The 24,349-nt window shown below is 36.3% G+C and overlaps 1 protein-coding gene and 1 non-coding gene across 2 annotated transcripts; both read right to left on the reverse strand.

Annotated features, from left to right (window-relative positions):
- Nucleotides 1–359: 359 nt before the first annotated feature.
- On the reverse strand, nucleotides 360–23,314 carry LOC142982642 (facilitated trehalose transporter Tret1-like). The gene is made up of 7 exons (XM_076129254.1): nucleotides 23,121–23,314; nucleotides 14,997–15,226; nucleotides 12,199–12,522; nucleotides 11,784–11,919; nucleotides 3,193–3,419; nucleotides 2,610–2,819; nucleotides 360–2,184 (listed from the first exon to the last, which is right to left on the reverse strand). The coding sequence occupies exons 1-7, from the start codon at nucleotides 23,191–23,193 to the stop codon at nucleotides 1,915–1,917; spliced, it is 1,470 nt and encodes a 489-aa protein (XP_075985369.1). The 5' UTR covers nucleotides 23,194–23,314; the 3' UTR covers nucleotides 360–1,914.
- TRNAR-ACG (transfer RNA arginine (anticodon ACG)) lies at nucleotides 16,113–16,185 on the reverse strand. The gene has a single exon. It is a non-coding gene; the product is annotated as a tRNA-Arg (tRNA).
- Nucleotides 23,315–24,349: the final 1,035 nt, after the last annotated feature.

Raw genomic sequence — 24,349 nt, forward strand, 5'->3', positions numbered from 1 at the left:
CTCTACATATTACATTCCTGTGTCTTAAAATAAGATTTTACAAAAACAATAAGTCCAATCGGTTCAGCCGTTCTTGAGGTATAAGAAGTGTGTGTGTAGTGTGTGAACTGAAACAACTTTTCTTTATAAATTAGATTTCCTTTAATATAGCATTAAATTAGAGAGAATTAGTATTTTTATATTTTTGTCCGTCAAGAATGGCTATTCAAAATCGCATAGTAGAAAAAACTGATTACCTATCCAGACCCATACTCAATAAGTTTTGGAACTGTAGTCATATTTCTTAAAAAATATTATAAATTGATAATTTAAACAAAAAATAGTTTCTAAATAAGTAGGGTAAATGAAACTGCTTTGTACACAAAATACTAATTTATTTCTAAGTAACAAAAATACTCATACATTCTCACACGAGATTGTTTTCTTACACACCATGTTGTCAGATCTTGCTGTTACAATAAAACGTACAATTTTAAGTACTTATCAATCAAATGGCACAAAAAAGTATAAAATTTTGACAAAATAGTTTCTTGAAATCCATAGAAATAGCTTTGTATGGCTGTTCAGGCATGTCGAAGGCCTCTCGGGCGGCTTGAACAACTTTGATACTAGGTTGACCACTAACCATACGATAAACAAACAAAAATGGCTGTTTTGTAGCATTTATCAGTTATGTTTGTATAAAATCTAGACTTATTATTGTTTATAATGTTGTCGAGAAACGCATGCTTAGGGGTCAATCCAGCGTCAAAATTATTTAACCCACCCGCAAAATTTTGACAGGGCTTAACAGCAGTTAACTTAATTGACCCAAAGTTATGGCATTATAATGTTTGATATCTCACATTTGTTCCATAATAAACTAAAAATACTTAGCATTGACAACTCAACGCAAATCATACTAAAATAATAATACCTATATTACATCAGTTCGTTCGGTACAAGAAATAAGAAATCACATAGAATAGTCCTATGACATATCCATTTGTAAATTATAGTGGGGTTACTATCAACCGGGTAGAATTAAACAACTGAGTACAATCTTGCATGTACCTACCTATTGTTGAAAATGTATTCAACTTCACAAATATGTAAACTGTCATATTTCTATCGTATTTTATTGATTTGATTTGTTTTGATAGTGTGGAAGTCTGCACAAATTTTTGATGGTCATTCTTAGAAGAATCAACATAAAAAATATGTCATTTTTAACTAAGTGGATCCCAAACTCTTACTTCATTTGACTGAATAAACTAAATAACAACTAACTAAAGCTATAGTCAAGACGTGAGGGTCCTAAAATAAATATTGAAGCAATTTTGGTAGCTAGCAGCAGAAAGAAAGAAAGAACAAAACATATTTCAATTACGTTTTTTTCGAAGAAGTATTTGTAAAATGTTTCCTAAATATCTAATATACCTATCTACAAAGAACATTTTCATCAAGCTTTTTGAATTGAAGAAGACTACAATGGGTTTTTAAAACCCATTTCCTATCGTATACATTTAAATTTCTAAGACATATTTAATAAGACTACCTAGATTTGTTTACTGGGATCCCCAGCTCCCTGGTTAGGGCCTAACGAACTGCTTTTGGACTGCAACCAAACCGCAGGGTTGCAGTTGATGAAATTACATAAGACGTCGAACTGCAAAGTCTAGATTGGTTATCAAAATATTGTATCCCATTGATATTATCCCATACTAGCGATATGATATTGAAAATGGTTATGTAAGTCAACAACGCAACTGCAGTTTTGCAGCTAGTTTGCAGTTCAAATGCAGTTATACAGACCCATAATCTACTTCCACTCAGTAGTACCAAGCTCACTCACTCATGCCTAAACACAAAAACAAAAAGTGAGCTTGCAAACAAAATATCACTATGAAGCTTTTGAAAAGACGGTCTTTTCGTCTACAGTTTAGTGACGTCGGCCTCGCAGTCTTTCTCTTTGGTCTTTTTGCTCTTACCTCCGATTTCTGCATAGATTTCGTCAATGCTCCTCATTTTAGTCTCGGGAACGACGAGGGCTATGTATATGGTGCTGACGAGGCAGACTGCTGCGAAGATCCAGAAGACAAAATAGAGACCCATGGACGCTTCGATAGGTTGGAACATTCGTAGTTCTACGGAGACTAGGACGCATGTGAACGCTATTAGGATTGCTGTTACTGTGCCGCGGATCTGAAAAAACATTGAGAATCATAATAGTATTCTTTATAGTTAATTACTATTTTACGGTTTAGAACAGATCTCTTCAGAATGAAGGGAGGAGTCAATCCTATGACTGAGGGTCGGTCCTTTTTCTATACGCTGGCCAAGCACTGTTAAAAGAATATCCAAGAATTGGAAGGCAATTTCAAATAGGAGGTCAGCTCTATCACATTTTTTTTTATTGCTTACTAGATGATGTTTTTCTTGTGAAAAGACTTGCTGGTCTTCTTCTACTTTAGGTATATTCTAAACTTACTTATACTGCCTAATCTTATTTTACCTTTTTATGAACCTAAGTACTAGTCATATGAAAACTTTTGTCAAGAGTTCTTAATCACGCTACTCAAGAAGCCAAGAAGTGTAAGAAATATGGCAGTTGGAAGTGTAAGAAGTACCTGGAAGGAGAACATCTCGGTCATAATAACGAAGGGTACAGGCTGCAGTCCGGCGGCGTCGCAGTAGATGCACAGGCAGAGCGCCGCCATGGGGATCCAGGAGGAGCCGCCCGCGCCCCCCGACATGTCTGCGCCGCCGTTCACGTAGAACCACGCGCCCAGAGTCGTTAACGCGATGCCTGATACGAAGCATGTTGATCCCAGGAGGGGCTGCAAATATCATAAAATATTAATTTCCTGGAACGATCTACTGACAAATCTGAGGATTTAAAGTGGCAAGAGTCATCGTCTGTACGCGACGGGTCCAAACATCGTATTTGTAATAGTGTAATAGTACCTACCTCTAATGGATATGGGAGAATGGTTCCCATTTATTCTGCTGGAAAGTTCTATGGAAGAACTAATTCCAATTATAACGAACAAAGATCTCAAATCTTCGCCCTAATCAAAGACCTGAGTCTGCCATTAACCTTATAATAAAAGCCTGGAGCTGCATCTCCTGAATACCTTCACCATATTAATGACAATTATAAAGCCGGTGATGTCTTTAAATTCCAAATGTCGTCCGAACGCCTTTTCTTACCTTCCTCCCCGTCCTTTCCACCAGCAAACTCGCAGTAAACGAGCCCACGATCTGCACAAGCCCCAGCACAGAAGCCTGCTGGTTTGGCGACAGCACCCACTGGCCTCCACTCGCCTTGTTAAAGATGAGCGACGCGTAGTGTAGAACAGCCACACAGCCACACAGCTCACGGGCTAATATCACTGTGAGGGTGATGCGGAAGGCACGGCTTGTGCTGCGGTCCGATACTAGAATAAATAACGTAATTAAATTACTGTTTTAAAGTAAATTGATAATTTAAAGAAAATCAGAGAGTTCGCTTAATTAAAACAGATTAACGAATCACGCTGTTTGCGTAAAAAGCTGATCAGCCAATGTCAAAAAGAAACCAGCGATGTTTGAAAGTTAAAACCCAAGAAGTCCTTTATACAGGTTTGGGCTTATAATATAAAGGTTAACAAATATCCCCATCCGAAAGAAATCTTTCTTTGGAAAAGCCATAAACCTCCCAACGCAGTCTTAAAGCTAGAGACATGATCAGAGAAAACGATCTTTTAGGGTTAAAAAAAACATACACACAAGATACGCGCAAAAAACATATCCCTCTCTTTTCAGTACTCAAAAAGTACGCACAATCAACCGGTAGACAAAAAAGCGGAAGTCACTAATCAAACATGTAACCCCACGATCAAAGACCACACTTGTTACCGCTAGACTATGGAACCTAAATATCTAAATATTGACCAAAAACCCGTTACATATTTACTGAAAAACAAGTTTCAAACAAGAAACGAACAACATAATGCAACAAGAAAATCCCATTACGATCTTAAATCAAGTTCTATACGAAACTAAATACGACGACTATAGTGACCATGTTATCCAGTGGCTACATTTTGTCTGCTGGTTATGGAACCGCTTAAATGTGGCAATCTGTGGCTATATTTTGTCTAATTGTTATGGAACGGCTTAAAGCTATGTATGCGAATAATTATATAGTTTATCTGACAAATAAAATGTAGGAAAATTACATTTAAGTGGCTATTTGTGTCCACGTTTGTTTGCTTTTTCAGAAGAACCTTAAAGTTATGTGTCAGTTAGTCTATCTGATAAATAAACTGTATGAAAATATCTAGTAAGTTCCGTCTTTATTTCTAACTAACCAATAGTTGGTTACCGCCGTCTAGTAAAGGCTCGCATCGTGAAACCGTAAATCTCTTTTACCATGCGAGATATTATGTTGTTTTTTCACTAGTACTTAAGAGTTATTCTACAGGAAATAACACGTACGGGTTTAGGTTACAAATAATTACAGAAATATAATCCAAAAATGCTTTTTTACATACAAAGAAAAGAGTAGGAGTGGAAGTTAAGATCAATGGGTAATTTTTTAACATTTTGTCCGGCAATGTTAGTTGCTCGTATGGTGACCACGTCGCCTACGCTCATGGGAATGTACACAGCTCGCTACACTAACTTATTGCGCCGGGTGCACTTGTTAACTTGAAGAACGAGTTTTGTCTGCCTCGCGTTATTTATGTGTTGTAGGTGAACAGGCGAAGATGGTCGTTTAGTCACATTGCCGTAGTCTAATTTTGCATATAGATTAACGATATTAAAAGGTGATTTTAAAAAAGCTTATCATAGACTCGGTTTGAATTTTGGAATTAATTTATTTTGTTTACCCTTTGCTGTCTTATTTCGAAACAAAGTACCTATAACATAAATTAAAACCTATTTTTTGCAATTGTTCATTTAGGCCCACTTGCGGTAAAGGGTTAAATTCTAGATTTTAAGAATTTTCCTCATAAAAAACAAATGCCAAAGTATTGATCTATCTTAATTCCCTAAAAAATTTTTTTTGAGTTCCTAATTTTTGATGGCAGAAATAATCAAAATTACCGATCTCAAAAAAATCTTTCGCCAAAATAAAACTACAATATCATTGCCCATCAATATTTCTTAACATCCCAATATTCAAAAGATGACATACCCCCGGTTTCTGAGTACTTACATTTAGCGGTAGTTTATCTATTCAATTGTGTTTTTTTGTATTAGTTTTAACGCTATTGAATAGATATACTACCGCTAAATGTACCTCAGAAACCGGGGGATAAACCTTTTCAACTTAGACGAAGTCGCGAGCTCTTAAGCACTTTCGCCCAACAGGTGAGACGGGTTAGCGTAGCAACAGCGCGCTCAAACGCTCGAACGGTAACAATATGTAAACGGCGCGTTAACGGGCTCTGCTCAAACATCCCGGGAGCTGTTTACTTACACTAATGTCTCATGCACGGACCACAAATATGGGTTTTTAGGTTAGGATGTAGTTAATTGTTTGTCTAACAACTGTCTACCGCCACTGACTCACGGAGCATTTTAAACTTTAAAGCTCAGATCGGTAGTCGTTTAACTTAATTGGTATAGTTGTGAATTATCTATATAAGTATGTATTTAGAAGTATATAAGTATGTTTATCAGTTATTTAGTTTCCATAGTACAAGCTCTGCTTAGTTTGGAATTAAATGACCGTGTGTGAGTTGTCCAATGATATTTATTTATTATTTATTTATTTATTTATTTATTTAAACTTCTTATACATAAATTGTATAAAGGCGGACTTAATGCCAAAGGCATTTTCTGCCAGTCTACCTTGGGGTGATGCAGAGATTAAATGAAGTAGGTGCTTAAATAATAAAAGAGGAAAATTAATTTGAGAAAGAGGTTTACAAATAAATAACAATGGTTCATGTGAGTGTACATAAATATGGATAAGTATATACATACATAATTATTAATAATGATAAAATATTAAATACGAATAAATCAATATATTATCTAAATAGACGATATTAAAAACATACTATAAACTAAATATAATACTTATAAATATATATATATATATATAATTCATAAATACAAACTATGATAAGTGTGAAGTTTCTGCAACTTGTTTTAACAAGAGATCCCGAACTTTGCTCTTAAACGTAAGACGGTTAGTGGACATCCTGATTTCAAGAGGGAGCGCGTTCCACAATAAGACAGATTGGACAGGAAAAGAAGAGTTGACAAACCCAGAAGTGTGTGAAGGGCAGAGAAGAAGAAGATTATTAGAGGAACGAAGGTTACGGTTGTGATTATCACACAGATATTGAAAGTAAGGAGTTAGGTAGGCTGGGGGAGTAGAAGAAGTAAGGAAAGAGAAGAGAGTCGTGAGTGCACGTAAATTACGACGCTCACGAATGGGCAGCCACCTAAGCTGGGAGCGATATGTAGATATATGATCATACTTGCGGAGGTTGAAGATGAATCGAATGCAGTTGTTGAGGAGGCGGTCAAGTTTATTGAGGAGATCTGCATTCAGGTCGAAGTAACATACATCACCATAGTCAATCAGTGGAAAGATTAAGGTCTGCACAAGCATTGCTTTAGTCGTGGATGGGAGAAAGTTTTTGAGACGATACAGAGCCCGCAGTATACCAGTGACCCTCTTGCAAACGTTAGATACTTGAGCAGTCCAGCTCAGAGTTGAGTCCAAGTAAAGGCCAAGATCTTTCACAGTAGGGGTCAGTTCTATTATTGAGCCATCAAATACTACCGGTGGTACTGATACGTGACCTAGCCTACTGATGCTGCGATGACTGCCTACGACTATAGCCTGACATTTGTCAGGGTTAACAGCCAAACCGAACTTCCTAGACCAACACTTAATGTGCTCAAGGTCACTGTTGATCATGCCGACAACTGATGCTATCCCTTCCACTGTTCCTTGCGCGTAGAGTTGCAAGTCATCAGCGTACAGATGATACGCACCCTGAAGATTTTCGGTTAGGAGATTGATGAAAATAGAAAACAATAACGGAGAGAGGATGCCGCCTTGTGGGACGCCAGAATCGAGTTCACGCCAGCTCGATGATGAGTCACCGATGTGAACCGACTGTTGGCGTCCTTTAAGATATGAGGAAAACCAATTCAGTGCACCAGAAGATATATTCAGGTGACGAAGGATGGAAAGAAGGATATCATGACTGACGGTATTGAAGGCGTTCGAGAAATCAACCAAAGCCACCACGGTGACTTTAGTGTCCTCCATGCCCGCCCTCATATCGCCAGTCACTTTAAGGAGTGCGGATGTAGTGCTGTGACCTGGTCTGAACCCAGATTGAAGTGGGTTAAGCAGGTTGTTGTTTAACACAAACTGTGTTAATTGCTTGTGCACACAGGCCTCAAGCACCTTGGAGAGGAAAGGGAGAATCGATATGGGTCGGAAGTGAGCTGGACTCGATGGATTTGGGATTTTAGGTAACGGGATAATGTAGGCTTTGCGCCACAGAGAAGGGAAAGAACCGGAGGTAAGGGAGAAATTTATGATATGGGAAATGGCGGGGAGTAGGTGATCCAATACTGTGACGATCATATGACGACTGACGTCGTCAGCGCCTACTGCATTGGACTTAATTGAGAGGATTACCTTCTTAATATCTTCCGGTGTTACTGGAGCAAAACAGAAGGGATCATAGTTGGGTCGGGGTAAATTATTAACGGAACTGACAGTGTTGCACGTGGTTTGGTGATCTAAAGGTACGGTAGAAGTGAAATGAATGTTAATATCATCCAAACCAACCGTGCACTGTGGGACGTTATTTCGGTCTTTGCCGATACCCAGGGTCCCTAGGAACCTCCAGATATCGGCCGGGGAAGAGGAAGAAAGATTACTTAGAATGTGTCGGCGTTTAGCGTTGCGTACCATCTGATTGCATCGATTCCTTGCAACTTTGAACTGAACCCAGTTGTCGTCACAGCGGTCCCTACGGAACTTTGCAAATGCCCTATCCCTACGTCTCATGGCAATGCGAACTCCCTCAGTCATCCAGGGAGCAGGCGGTCGTTTCCGTCTCACTCTTCTGATTGGCGCGTGGACGTCATACAGCCCAGTGACAGCGGTGTTAAAAATTTCGATTTTATCGTCAATCGTAGGGGCTGACGTTAGCTGCTCCCACTGGACGGTAGCAGCGTCCTTACACAATTTAACTACATCCATACGCCCAAAACAGCGCCTGTACAGAACCTTGGGAGGGGATTTGGGAGGTTTAAGGGTGTAGGACAGATATATTAGGTCGTGATGAGAGAAACCAGGAGCAGGGTATTGACCTAAAAATGAGACAAGGGTGGGAGCAGACGTGATCATTAGGTCCAACCAAGTATCATCGCCTTCGGTGTTGTGATGAGTGGCATTTAGTGGTAGGACATGTAGACTGGCGGACTCAATGATGTCTAGGAGTTTACAGGAACGGAGTGAGCTGGGAGAAAGGAGATTGGTGTTGAGATCGCCCATGATGATGTGATGTGAGTAAGCAGACCCTAAAGATTCCAGTACCAGTTCAATACTGGAGAAGTAATCAATGGATGGGGGACAGTAAACAACGCCGAGAAGAATTTTGGCTCCTTTGACCCAAACCTCTAGGAAGAGAAATTCGGCGGAAGCGGAGTAGTTAGGACAGGAGGAAGCTACAATATGGTAAGAGAGGTCACTTCTGAGATAGATAGCGACGCCACCCCCTCTCCTGTCTATCCGATCATTACGGATAAGAATGAATCCAGGGAGGGGGTAAGAAGTTGAGGGTAGATGAGGTTTGAGCCACGTCTCTGAAATCAGGACGGCATGAACGTCAGCATCAGCGAATGCCTCCTGCAGGTCATTATAATGGCTAGGGACGCTTTGCGCATTTATATGACATACGTTAAAGAGGTTTATACCAGAACTGTCAAAAGTCCGACGCACAAAGTCTCCTAGCGTGCCTGTTATAGAGCAAAAACTATCTTTCGAGGATGTACTAATATCGTCAGCAGAAAAATAAGAAGCTTCATCATCAGACATATATAACAATATAATATAAGTAATAAATTAAAATATAATATATAAATAAATAATTATGATAAAAGATCAACAAAAATACTAAGGTTCAAAATGCATCTCTGCACCACCCGCCAGCTAACATAAGAGGAACAGAAAATACAATAAAAATGTAATACGTTTCCGAACGAAATTGTATGAGTCAAGTTGTCAGATTGACAGTTGACACTTGACAATCATTCAAACCAGTCATTAGCGTCATGTGTAAATAATGAAGTGAACAAAAAATATTAATAAAAATAGGGTATGGATACATAAAAATTAGAAGGTAAACGTTTACTACGTGTTACGTAAGATAGGAAGCGTAACAAGACTCAACTGTGGAGCGCGACACGGTTTCACAGTTCCGACAAATAACATAGCAACAACAATAATGCTACTTGCGTGCTTTCGAGCCTGCCGCAGATGTTCCCGCACTTGCACTGGCTGCTCCGGTCTGGGAAGAATGGGAAGAAGCGGCACCAGTCACCTTAGGATGCTTGGCCGCCAACGCGCTCAGCTCATCGGTTGTTATCAGCTTGTGGCGGCTACCGTCGGCGACCTTCACAACAATGACGCCGTCCTGGGTCCAACAGTCCCTCATGCCGAAGTGCTGACGTGCCTTGGCGAAAACGATTTGGCGGGTCCGCGTCAGGAACTCCTTCACTGCAATCGACGTTCCACGCAGCTTCGCCTTGGCACGCCAAACTGCGCTCCGGGTATCCGCACTCGTGAAGCGCACCAGAATGGGTCGGTGATGCTTACCTCCAGGGGCACCAATCCGGTGACAGTGTCTTATGGAGGCTGCTGAGATGTCCGTCAACCCCATCTTGGAGTTGAGTATGGTCGAAGCGATGTATTGTCGGTCGACCTTGGCTGACTCTGGGATCCCCAAGAAGAGAAGATCCTTTCTTCGGTGCCTAGTCTCCATAGAGTCCACCATCCGGGCACACTCACTAATTTGCTGTCGAAGCAACCCAAGCACACCAAACATTAGTTCGCGGAAGGTGCGGAACTCCTCAGCAACCTTGGCCACAGTGTCCTTGGCAGCCCCAGTTTGCAGCTGCGCCTCAAGTTCAGCCATCCTCTTACTAAATGACTCCTCTAGCTTCGCCTGTGTCATCTGAATGTCACTCAATTGAGACATTGTGTAGTTGTTAAAGGTGTGTAGTGACTTGCAGATTTGGTTAGTGTTCAGCTGGCAGGTGGTGTGTAGTATTACACTAATACTACATGTACTGGGTATGTACTAAATGTAGTAAATACTAATTATATATTGATGTCAATTGATTTAGATTAATAAAAACTGTTAAATAAATTAATTTGCAATTAAAAACTCAGGAGTGATTTTTTGTGTGTCTTACTTATTTTACACCTACCGCCCAAAATAATAATATGATATTAATTTTAGTACAGCATATTGGACTAACGCGATTTTCTATAGTCTAGTCTAGTATCAAGTAACAACTGGTTAGCAATAACAATTACTTGCAAAGAAAGGCCGATTAGTTTTCCATATAACATTTTTCAACAGCTAACTGTTTGTCATCAATAGTCAATAGGGGTAGAAAATCGCCCCACCCTTTTAAGGTGTTAAGTTAAATACATTTCTTTCTAGTACATTAGTAAGTTAACTATGTTAAATGGTTACACATGTTTTTAATAACGTCATATTCGTAATTATTTATTCTTAAATCAATTCATTATTAATAGCTATCATATACATAATTTTATTGTTACCAATTTCCATTACACTATGTTACCGGTTTTATATACCTACGTATGTAAAAACTTATAATTAGCCATTCATATGTTTTATAGGCGCATTACAATTTTAGTGACGTAAATGATTAAATAAGCAAGCCCTGACTGTTACCAATCACTTACAAAGTTACGATAAAAATATTTTTCTAATAAAACTGTAACAAGCCAAGATGTATGGATGTAAATGAAGCAAAGAAAGTTTGTGAGGATCGTACCAAGTGGTGTTCTTTGGTTTCTGTCTACCCCTATGGGAACAAGGCGTGATTAAAGTTGAGTAAAAACAATTACCTACACAAACAGTCAAAAGAAAATAATGATTTGCTGGAACAAGTCAAATTATGAATGAAAACATTCTGTGAAAATATTGTATCCCCATTCATTTTGCCTGATGCCAAGGTAATTACTGTAGCTTAACCTCTCTAATTGTAGATAAAGACCCGTACCCAATAGTAGGACATACGTAGATTATAATAGCAAATTAATCAGTGCAAGTGAAATCTAAGCCGGCGAAAGTAATGTCATGTCAATGTCATTATTAAGTTCACGATAACAAGTCCCGGCCCTACGTCTTCCGCCCGTACCAATATTAATCAAATCACTACTTTATTAAACTCGACCAAATCTGATAGTCAACGACTTTGCTAATATGGACATGTTAAGCCGAATGTCAAGCCGTCGGGTTGATGTAATTTAAGTTTAAGCGTGACAAAAAATTGGGATATTTAGAACAAAAATAATTAAAAAAAATTTTAAGAACTGCAGAAAGATTAAGACTGCCAAAATTACACAAAAATTTAAAGTATCACTGGGCGTCTATTAGTTTCAAATGGTTGAGAGATACAGGTAATAGGGAGGTGACGGAAAAAACTTTGCTCATTGCGTCATTAAAGCCTCCAACTTTTCGCCACACATTTAACGTGCAAGAAATGCTGAACAAAATTGTTAAGGCACTTACTTAATGATTTCAACGTCTTAGCAAGTTGTCCAGACTTGGTCTGCTCCAGCTCCAGCACCAAGGTTTGCATTTCGCTGGTTACCTCTGGCTCGGAGCTGTCGCGGCACCGCAACCACGCCAAGGCATCACGGGCTTCCTACATCATAACATCAATACTAAGAATAATATGAATATGTTGAAGAAGGTTGTAATATTTAGGGGTCATTTTTCAAACAAAAGCTCATTTTATTTTATTTATTTTAGGTTTGAAATATGTCTATATCACTGCTTAGGATTAAAAAACAGCCGTTAACATTTTTTTCTACATACTGCTAATGCCGGATTTATACATTCTTATCTCTTAGGTAGCATAATTCCTATTCGCATTTTTCGATTGATCAAATAGTTTCAAAAGTAACCTTATTTGGTATCTTACCTCCACCTTCCCAATCTTCAGCAAATACGAAGGCGTTTCAGGCATGGTAGTAAACGTCACCAAATGCAAGATTGGTACAGCGAGACAGGCCCACAACATGGTATGGTAACTCAAGTACTCCCCCATGACATACGCCACGAGGTTGCCGAGGTTCTGCGAGAGTACCACCAGGCTGCCCAGGGTGCCTCTGATGGAGTCCTCACTGATCTCCTTGATGTATAAAGGAGTGACGACATAGGCCCCACTCACTCCCAGACCGACCATTGCCCGGGCTGTTATTAGTGCCCACGTTTCGGTTGAGTAGAGCTTTAAAGACCAGCATACCTGAAAATACGATGATCTTATAGTAAACTAGCTTTCCGCCCGCGGCTATGCCCACGTGAATTTCATCCCCTTGGGGGAGGAATTTCCAAAAATCCGCTATTAGTGCTCCTCTTCACTTCCTAACGAATTTTCATATCAAATTTCAACTTTCTAAGCTTAGTAGTTTCGGCTGTGCGTTGTCCATCAGTCAGTCACTCAGTGGCGGAAGAATTTTATGTATACTGATTGATGATTAATTTACATATTTTTGTATTAAGTGGCATTTGTTGCTGACTGTATGTCAGCACAAACGCTATGATTTCTCATCAACATCTTTTAAAAAAATACGAATGATAAGTTGCACATTGTATAGATTGATTGAACCGATTTGAACCTGTAACTAAGTGTCCAGCAATCGTCCTGTGTTGCCAACAGTTTATTGCACGCATAAATACGCTAATATAAAATTTTATTGTTATGATTTTATGTGTTTATTCAACTCTAGCTTAACATGTGCATAGTTAATTTATTTTAATTTATAAATTGCAACTGTGAACTGATTTGAATAATTTAATTGATTGTTAATTTTTACGTAATAAATGCATTGACGATTACAATGACGGGCGAGGGAAATATCGAGAAGAGTTTTACTTAGTAACAGTTTAGTGAGTCTTATCTTTCTCCTGTCTTATGTTCGATTTCTGAGGCACATTTACCCGGTAGGTTATCTATACAATATCGTTTAAGTTCATATAAAAATGATTGTTTGAATAGACACCTAAACTACCGCTAAATTGTACGTCAGAAACCGGGGGTTAAACATGTTTCTTTAATTATTATATTTGTCTTATTCTTACGCGACCTAACTCGTACTTATAGATTCATTAGATACCTGCCTCATGTCACAGCAATAAGGTAAAATGCGAGCTTACGTACTTGAGTAATGTATATTAACGAAGTGAACTGAAAATTACCCCTCGTAACATCTTATGATTGGCAAGTTATTGATCATTTGCCCCACGGTCCATCTTTAAATTCCACTAAATGATTTTTCGAAACATTTTCCTTGTTTCAATTGAATGTAATTCGCCATAAGTATCACCACTTCCGAATAAGGTGGATTTTTAGGGGTCATTTTTATTGTCGCTTTGACAATGCGATAACTCATCAGGCACTTAACCACAAGCTATAAGAATAGCCCTAAGAATAGTTGCAAGGCATTGCTATTCTCCCTCATAAAGCTCACGTAAGGCATGCTCTTTTATCAAAGCAATTCATGAATACATAATTTACCTAATGAGTGTCACCGTCAAATAAATTAATAATGAGTGATTGATCTCAGTGGTCGCTCGTCCCACGATCGTTTAGAACCGGTGTTAACGGTACTAGTAAATATTTACTTTTCTAATACATTAACAGTGTGCCCTACATTTTGTCTTTGAAGATTAATGAGGAAGGTTAGTATGCATTTCTTTATTAAAATTTAAATTTTGATATTTACTCGTATTATGCAATTTCTGTGTTTTGATACCTTACGCGGTAGACTTGGATAGACTTTTATGATTTAGTACAGAACAACTCACGGCTGTTTTCAATGCCTTATTTGCCTATTATTTTCGAACTAAAGACAAACTAAAGACATAATCTTACTTCACTTTATACGTAATGTAACCCATTCGTGGAGAGATATCCTTGTCAAAATTAGGTAGTTGTGGGTCATTCTAATGTATGTTTAAGATAGTAGTAATCTATCTGTAATCTTTGATAGAATATTGAAAAAAGTCGTTTATCAATTAAGAAAAGGAAACCTCCATATGTTAACGGCATGAATGAACGAAGTCATTTGAGCACCTGTCGCTCTCGTGATTTTTATTGAACGTGATAGAATAAAGAAACATTTTATAATTTCTTTAATTTGTACAAATGGAGGTTTTATCACAACTCATCAATCAAAATCACCACAACAAAGTGTTTGATTGAAACGAGAATTTGAAAAAAGCCATTGATTAAATCTCGCTCGAACGAGACGTGACCGCCGTAACCGCTGTTATACCAACGACGGCTAACTGTTACACTTTTGTTACCGACCTATAAATATCCTATATATATCCAAGGCATAATTTACAAAGATGCAATGACAAGATATGATATAACTCAATCGACTTGTGTTAATGAATTTGATCTACGTTCTTATTGAAACACTCCATTCTCATAATTATGGTCTTCTTATCGGTCTTAAGACCTACGCAGACAAAAGACTGTCCGTAACATTAAATAGTCCGTGAAAATTGGAATAGGTTAATGGTTAAAATAAACTTTTAAAAAGAAAATGCTCGTTATCTCAGGTAGGTAGCAGCCGTTTAAAGAAATCTACCGTCAGCCAGAGATCGATAGCTAACCATACCTAGTTCTATGATGATAAACATACTACAGATTTGTTACCTATCTTGTTATTTTTTAATTTTAATAAGAACAATCGCGATATAAATACTTACAGCCATAGCTAACGACGCCAGCATCAGAGCCGTTTTTCTCCCAAAGTTATCCACTAGGTATCCAAACAGGAAGACAGCAGGGGTCCCCACGATGTATACCACTGATGCCATCCAGGATATCGTGGTGGGATGCACTGGCTCCGAGGACGGAGAGCCTGAGGACATGAGCACGGAGCCCATGGGAGAGATCCATCCTACTGCTGTGCCGTACGAGAAGGCGGGCAGCACCACTGGAAATAACAAGTTTAGTAAGTAGGTGGTAATGATTGGGTAGTGTTGTGGTCATTTGAGTAGATTTAGCCGACATTTGTGAAGTGTGGATTACTTAAGGTTTTGCTAAAGGTCTTTTTATCCTACTTGTTTATTTTTGTATGAACTGACTCATCGTAAAATAGTAAGGATTTATCAGTCAGTTAATTACTTAATTGTCATCTTTCTTCTATCATTTCATTTAATTCTTTTAGTTGTCTTATTTATTTTAATTGTATTTCAGGAAGCTAATTCTTATCGACTACAAAGATATTTGTATAGTCATATGTCCAGATAGAATGTATCCCCTAGAATCTATCGTCCTATATTCCTTGCAAGGAATATTACCGAAATAAACAATGAATAAAAGTGGTCCAATTTTATCCCGTAACAAAATAATGCGGGGTCAATACAAAATTAACCTCACATAACTTTGTACGATAACAAAAAACAGTTCTATCAATGACAACGCTTAACAAAACACATACATTAAGCGTTATTTACTAATAGAAATATTATTGGCATTACTCATAGCCCAGACAATTGTCTCAAAACGACCAATTATAGCATGTTTGTACACCGGAGCAAAATAGGTGTAGATCGTAAATCATAAGATTTATTAAGATAGAAAATATAATTATAACAAAATCAAACACCGACTCCAAACAAACTAACCCGTCAAAAATCTTCCCCTGTATCACCCCTTCCAAAATTGGTTCTCCCAGTAGAAATGTATGATGTAACAAACGGAAAAAACAAATACAGTCGAATTGAGAACCTCCTCCATTTTTGAAGTCGGTTAAAAATAAACTTCTACCACTACTGGTTTCAGGACAATGACAGTCCTGGAGACAAAAAAGAAAGTCGCGACCCTGCCAGGATTCGAACCTGGAATCTTCTGATCCGTAGTCAGACGCGTTATCCATTGCGCCACAGGGCCGATGGAAAGAGTTGCCAAAGTTTTCAGTTGTTATCTTAGTCGGTATCATAAAAATAAATGGCCATATTTATTCCAGACTAGTTTTGCTACAGACGCAGCTTTTATAGGCCCGATAGAATCCTTACTCCTTACAACTTTACGTAAGTATAAATTAATCTCTTCACGATTTTACCAATATACTATTTGTTGATCGCAGTTCTACTTGCGTTAGATATCCTTGCTAGAATTATTTTGGGAACAATTTCGCCCTAGGTATAAACTCTACGAAAAATCTGTATCTATCGATCCGTTTAACAACTATTAAAATGACGCGAAAGTATAACAAAACGACAGACATAATTTCGCATTTATAATACAAGATATCATAATATGAATATCAAGCCACTAATAACTGCGAGTTACAACTAATCAATATTTAATTACGTGACGTCTCCCAGTAGCCAGGGCTCCACGTGTAGTAGTTGCACGTGCAGCCAGTTGACTCCGTGCCAGGGGACCTGTGACCCTGAATCCCGACGCTATGAGCTCTATGCTAATGGAACTGTGTTACTAGGAAGTCCGGATTCCTTTGATTACCGCTTGGTAACAGACATGTAAATTGATTAACCCCCGGTTTCTGAGGTACATTAACGGTAGTTTATCTATTCAGTAGTGTCAAAACTCATACAAAAAAACGCTATTGAAAAGATAAACTACCGTTAGATTTACTCAGAAACCGGGGGTAAATGTTATTTTAATTCTAATACACGGGATTATTGTTTAACTCAAACCTGATTAGTCGGGGGCTATTAGTATATTTGTCTGAACATGCCAGTCTGAACTTTACAGTCTAATTATAACTTCATAAACATCTTGCGAGAGAGCGAATAAAAGTTAGCTTAAGCTTTTTTTATTGGTTTATCTTTTTTTACACATATTTTCCGAAGTTATATGTATTTAGGTATGTTTTAAGTATCATATAAATAATAAATAAATTTAACCCATTATCCTACTGCTGGGCAAGGGTCTCCTCCCGTAATGAGGGAGGTGTTAGGCATTGAGTCCACCACGCTAGCCAAGTGCGGATTGGTTGTTTTAAGTATCTATATCTTTTTTAAATAATACAGTCTGTGACAACTTTCCTGAGAATATGAATTTAGAATTTGGGATACATTTTAGGAATCACTTTCGCTTGTAAGAAAGACCGGTGATATGGGGATCAGCATCAACTTAATCAGAACAGACTCCAAGCTTCAAGTGCTGTATCTACCTAAGTACTTACGTATATTACACGCGAGGACCCTGCTTCTCATTAATTGTAACAGATCAATTGGAGAGGGTCGCTCATTCGTTCGAGATGACGTTGAATCATTCGAGAACGGCTCGCCGTCGGGCTGTCTGTTCATCTAGATTGCTATTAATTTGCCATACAACCAACAAATGTATGGACTTTATTGTTTTGTTTTGAATAGAAAATGAGGTTGTGTTAACTGATTACTTCGTATACTTGAACTGTTGCATTGTTGTAATTGAAGAAGGAAAATACCACGACTTCGTGAGGCGATTGAAATACTAGAGTGCATTTTTTGTAATCACTTACCCGCTTATTCATAAACACACTGTAAACCTATTTTAGTTAAAAAGCTACTATAATATGTTTTCTCTTTTTCATTTCGCTAAGGATTGAAAGAAACAAAACTCTTTAAAAGCCTTTCATAACTTCATATATTTTTATGAATAAGAGGGTTAGTAGGTATCTTAAATGTATTACCTATTATAAAATTGTCTTAAAAACATCAAATTCTCCTGTTCATCTCATCCTCATCAAATCGATCCTGTTTTTGGTTTTACGTCACAGATAAGTAATCCAAGAAAATTTAAGTCTAGTAAATAGTTTAGCCTCATAAAGGACGATAATTTACCTCTTGTTTTTGTAACCTGAATGTTTATCGACTCAGTATACTTATATAGAAAAAAATACAGACAACTTAATTCTGAAGTTATATTGTTACTGTTAAATAATTTATTATTGAGTAGTTAGAACCAGTTGGTCGATAAATCAGCAAAGACTTTTAAATAAAACTTTTATCAATTCGTTGTACGTTTAAAACTAATTACATTAAATCTTATTATAATCAGCAGCCTGGCTGTGCGGTGATCCCTTAAACAAGAAACTGAAGAAATCCAAAAACTATAAATTACCTATACTATTATACCCATATTATGTGGCTTGGGACCGCGCGTCAGTGTAACCTACGACGAAACATCAAGAAAACCAAGCCATGCTCGCGCTAATTCCGGTATAACCACAGATAATAAACATAGCACATAAAAAGTTTAATAGTTAGTTAGTTATTTTTATCTAGAAAGTATCAAATATCCCCAAATACTTGTTTACGTCGTAAGTATTGCGTCGGTACTGTCATATGTATTTACACAAGGCAGGTATAATAACAGCCCTCTAGCGAGGAGTGTTGCCCTCGAACTTGCGGCTAAACTCTTGACATCCAATCACATTCGCTACGACTCTACATGAAATGACAATATTTACTTAGAATTGAATTTAGTACTGAAGGGTGGAATAGAGTTTTGTAAGAAAAATATCTGATTGCGTAACTTAAGTGAATATATTTTTGGGTTTAGTTAAGGGGCAAGGAAAACTACAGGATAGTATTCTATCTATTCCATATAATTAATTTAATTAATTTTAATTTAAAAAGACAACTCCCGCACTAAGAATTGCTCTTGTGTCGCGGGGACTTTTACAAACATACAAACAACGGACACAAAGCACAACCAGACCCGAAACAATTATTTGTGGATCGCACAAATAATTGCTCCGTGTGGGAATCGAACCCACGACCTCCCGTTGCAGTGGTATCGGCGTGGCGACCTAAACCACTGCGCCACGGAGTTACATTAAAAAACTTCGGTTTCGTTCTGTTATTTTAGATTGCAAATTAGTAGTTGACTTTACCAGCCTATAGACTAAAATATACCGATTTTATCAATGGATTTTATTGATTTTTTTTTGTTGCTGATCACAACAAGATCATTTAATCAGACAGTATCTTTCAGGCATTTAACTTGTTAAAGAAGGAGAATCTGTAAAACCGAACTCATTCATCGAATATAGTTAGTACGAGTATCTGAAGACATAAAAATGATCTTTAAGCAATTAAATCGTTTCTAGACTTTCTATAATACACGATCGTTTGCTGAATTTCATTGATTGTAACCGAATAGCTGATGAAATCGTGAAATTGAAATTGGATGATGAAATAACGCTCAATAATGTATAGGCTTTCAGTGTTGACATTTTGATATTAATTGTACTTATTGGCCTTGACTTCCGGCTGAAATGTTTCATTGAAATGTGACCTCTTCAGAGAGAATGTGTAGAGTAGGATGCCTGAAATTTCCTCTCGAAATTATAAATGCGAAAGTTTGCAAGGATTTGTGTATTATGTTTGTTTGGTACTCTTTCATTAAAGGATTTTAATGTTTTTTTGGTACGCAGATAGTTCATTACATTCTACTTTGATTAAGGTATATTTTGCTTTATACACGGAAAAATCTATTTGCACGGGCAAAGTCGCGAGTAGAAGCTAGTAGAGCTGTATTAAATGCCTGAACCCATGTTTGTTAGCCAAACTAACAGCGTAACTAACAATGCTTACATATAGTTTTCATGTTCAATACTAACGACAGAAGAGTAAATATTCTTTCAAATGTATTGTTGTTTTCTTAGAACTTGTACAATGGTAGACTTGAAGATAATTGTGCGTAGACATTCTTCTGAAAACTCTGTCACGTACAATACGCAAAAATTATAAAATGCTGTTTATTTTGACTCATATCAAGTCTTTCGCGTAACTAGTGACTAACTACGAATATTATGATAATCACCGTCTTTTTGCAAAATCGTTAAAAAAAAGAACACACCAACAAGACCTACGTAAGAAACAAGCATATTATATCAAGCTCATAAAAAAAATCGTAACCTGTTTTAGTCCGCATCCGTCCATAGAAAATCAAGCATAATTTAGTAATACCCCTGAATAGCAAAAAAAGTTCTTCTGCTACGGAAAAGGCTAACTGAAAACAAAAAAAGTCCATGATATGGTCGCGGACCAGCTTACATACGTTCATGAACTACACTTTTAAAAAATGCACTTTAAACTAAATAATATGACATAACCCACTTACTTGTTGCGGAATAACTGATTGAAAATGAAAACAAAACAGTGTATAAAATGGCCGTATTCAGGTTAAACTTTATCTTAACACCGACCTAGGAACACATGGGGTTTTCTGTGCCATACTCAACGAAAACATGAGCATTTTGTTACTTAGACGATGTAGAGTACCTATAGTAGTAATAGTATAGTGTAAACTGGTTTTTGAGTGAAATAAATTCCTTCTAAAAATGAATCAAGAATAAAGAAAAAAAGAAAAAAAAGAAAATAAAAAAAATGATGAAAAATAAAAAAGAAATGAGAAAGATAAACACTGATCATATTTTTGAGGCCTTGTAAAAGGGCAATGTGTGTAGTACCTACTTGTTGTAACTGGCTGTCTTGTATGACATTGTATGGATGTGAATAAAGCAAGGGAAGTTTCTAAGGATCGTTCCAAGTGGCAATCTCTCTATCTGCCTATGCGAAAAAGGCGCGATTTTCTGTATGTATTTCGTAACTATTACTTGATCAAAACTTGAGAGTTTATAATGACTATGCTCTATATACATTTCTCTAAATCTCTACTAACCTACGTCAGCTCTTAAATAAGTAAGTACCTAATCTTCACTTGATTGAAATTATTTGCACAATACGCAGTAACTCTCAAATGTAAGTGCGTATTTTATTTACATAGGTCTTTAATGGCGTATTTACAGACCCTTCGTGTTGGGAAGACGTCAAAAGATCAATTAAATCGTTCCAACCACTTTGATAATTGAAATGTTTTGGACTAATTACGAGAAGGACGTTTTATCGTCCTTGACTGTCTTTGAGTTAAGGACGCCTGATGAAGTTACTACCGAAGAGTCTAGCATGGTATAATTTGATAGTTTCCAAGTCATGGCTTTAAAAGGAATATCGCTATATATTTATACACTTTTTATTTCTTCTGGTAGAACAAAGACAGAGTATGGCTCAAGTTCATAAGATACAAAGTAGCTAAAGTTAAAACTGTAAATTAATAATTTGACGGTTTCTTCAGAAATATATCTAAGGAAGGACCAGGAATCAGGAATGGAGAAAGGGCTAATGACTTCAGTTCCTGTAAAAGCGACTCTAGAACTCTTAATGGGACTTTATAAATGTTAGTCATCTAGCCTATCTTCCACAGGACATCTGATTTATTTCTTCAAATATTACAAACTGAAGAAGTAAGTGCACTTGCTACTAATACGTAGAAAATAACTTTACTCCGACTAGATGCTGAATAGAGACAATAGCTAGCTGAATAAAAAAGCAAATGGAATTATTATCATTTCTTCTCGGTACGCCATAAAATTGAGTAAAAGTCGTCCACGATCTTCAAGAACTGTCTCAATAAAAGGAAATTTCCTCAATTTCACTCACTGTTCGTGAAATGTAAACAATAAACGCAAAAACTTTCCCATAATAATTATATTTACAAAACACGCGCGAATCGTTATATCCGTCAATTCGTTTAACTAATAAACAATTCGTAAACGATTATACAAAGGAACTTTTTAAAGAATACATGTTAATTTTATGCCGTATTATTACTTAAGTCAATTTAGTGAGAGGAATTTGTAGATAACCTATTATTACTGCTCTACTCCTATTAGCCATAGCGTGATGCTATATAGCCTATGCCTTCCTCAATAAATGAACTATTCAAGACATTTCTTTTTCCAATTATTCGATCTTTTAGTTCCTTGGATTATATACATATACTGTCGAACTGCTGGCCGGGGAGTTCTCTCGGGAGAAGAAAAGAGGTTGGTAAGTATTGTATCGACATGATAATAATTTATCGTTCTTATGTACTTATCTTAAAAATAAAAGAGGTAGGTACGTCATGTATTAAAAAAACTAAATAAACTTTTTAGTTACTTGACGTACATAAAAAGAGTAAAAGTACCGATTAATAATATATTATAATAGCAGTTAAGATACTTTTACATGAAGTACAAAGGTAATAGGTACTTTTGTTCTTATTATAATCGTGTTTACTGCATTACAATTTTGTGACGAAGTGAATTGCAAGTAGGTACCTAACAAATACCTTGTTTAAAAACATATTGATACCATTTGATACCTTTTTAACCATCATTTTTTAATTAGGTAGTTCTAAAAATATACTTTTATGTGCCTTTCTTATAGAAAGCAAAAGAACATAATATTTTCAATAATAAAAAGTACCAAAATAGAAATAAAAACAGATTTATTCCTGTTTTCCATGAAAACAGAAGATACTGTAAAAACATCTTGCAGATTGCAATAAGTTTTATATTGTGGGTTTTTTAATCAAAATATAATATATAACAATATATAGACCAAGTCTATAAAAAATATGAATAGGTATCTAATGCTGAAAATAACTTAATGTGATGCACTTAATGATAGTGACTGTATAAAAATATACAATAGTGAATTTATAAAAAAAAAGAACAACGTATAAATTAACTATCGATACGTATTAAATTAACTCGAACCGGTGATATCTTGACAAGTATATAAATTACTAAATAACTTAAGTTCCTAAAACTTTCTACAGAGAACTAGAGTATAAAAGTTTCAGTTGTAAAAAAAATATCTATATTTTTTCAGATTAATTGAAATAAATTATCTATATTTTTTTTTTATTATAATAACATTTAAAAATCATAGGAACTTCAGGGAACTTACAATTTTTTTACAAGTTTTTTTTTAATTAAGAGTAAATTACTTAATTCTAAAATTAATAAAAAAATCACTTACTCAGCGATGCGATAATAATTTGATTAAACTTGCTCCCCTCTGCACAATATTTCTTCATCGTATATTTTAACATTTTTATTTTTTTAAACTCACTGAGTAACAATAATGGCGCACAAAAAAAGAAATTGAAAAGCGCGGGATGTGCGACCGCCACCCGTCACTGGTCCCGAATGGCAGCGCAGAGAGGCACAGGCAACGCGCTATACAGCCTTTAATTATTTATTTGTTTAAAACTGTTATCTACTGGCCCAGCATAAATTAATTTTCCGATGTCGCCATTGATTAGTTGATATTTATTTATAAATCAGCCTAGAAATAATAATAACACTTTGATATTGTTGTTTTATTGTTTCTTTTAAGGACTGAAAAACATTTTCAAATGTACATTTGATTAATTTTGATCGCATTTAAAAGTAATTTGAAAAACAATCGAGGTTCTCTTATCATTTTATTTTAGGGCCGCGTTGAAAATGATTTTCGTTTGTTTATTTGGATATTATTTATTTTGAATGAGTTGCTCTATGAGAAAATATATTATGTTGTGTAAACATTTTAAATGATCTATTTATTTTGTAAATTCTATCAAAATTCTACTATCAATTATTTGGAATAGAAAGTTGATGAAAAAACCTGAAATACAAAATTATGCAGTTGAGGTAGGTTGCCTCGGTATTTTAAAACATTGCCTTCTAGTTTTCAATATATTTTGACTAGTTTAGTTTAAACAAAAAATATTTTAATTAACATGCGCATTATCCACCATTGTAAAGTGTTTAGTTAAGAAATAACTTACTTAGTTACTTTTAATTGCAATTGTTTCTTTTAGTAAAGGAAACATCGCTTTACTAGCGGTAACGTTTGCGATTTCTACACAAACTACGTTAGACGTCACATTATTTTTTAAAAGATTCTTGTAGAATAAAGATAGGACAACGTTTTAAACTTAACCAAGTAAACAGTTTATAATTTAATTCAGTGAACCAAATTACAATTTATGTCCTAATATATTCTCATAAATATTAAACAACACTGATCACTCTATACTTATTAAAGAAATCTGTGTAGTGGGATACCCAACTTGAAACCTCAAACCAAAATTGAACACTCCTCCGAAAATACGACCCTTACATACTTTTCATCCTGTTAATCACTAGCTTCAATTTTACAGTATCTAATAAATCATGAATAGTAGTAGAAGTCCCGTATTATCCTAACACCGGTACATAGAA

Source organism: Anticarsia gemmatalis, chromosome 22 (assembly GCF_050436995.1).
Source record: "Anticarsia gemmatalis isolate Benzon Research Colony breed Stoneville strain chromosome 22, ilAntGemm2 primary, whole genome shotgun sequence".
Lineage (NCBI taxonomy): Eukaryota > Metazoa > Arthropoda > Insecta > Lepidoptera > Erebidae > Anticarsia > Anticarsia gemmatalis.

Excerpts from the sequence above, each read along its gene's own strand:
- LOC142982642 (XM_076129254.1), bottom strand. The coding sequence starts at position 23,193 with ATGTTAAAATATACGATGAAGAAATATTGTGCAGAGGGGAGCAAGTTT. Across the intron at positions 15,227-23,120 it reads AATTATTATCGCATCGCTGA|TGGTGCTGCCCGCCTTCTCG; the intron begins GTAAGTGATTTT and ends TGTTATTTCCAG. Across the intron at positions 12,523-14,996 it reads TGGCGTCGTTAGCTATGGCT|GTATGCTGGTCTTTAAAGCT; the intron begins GTAAGTATTTAT and ends TCGTATTTTCAG.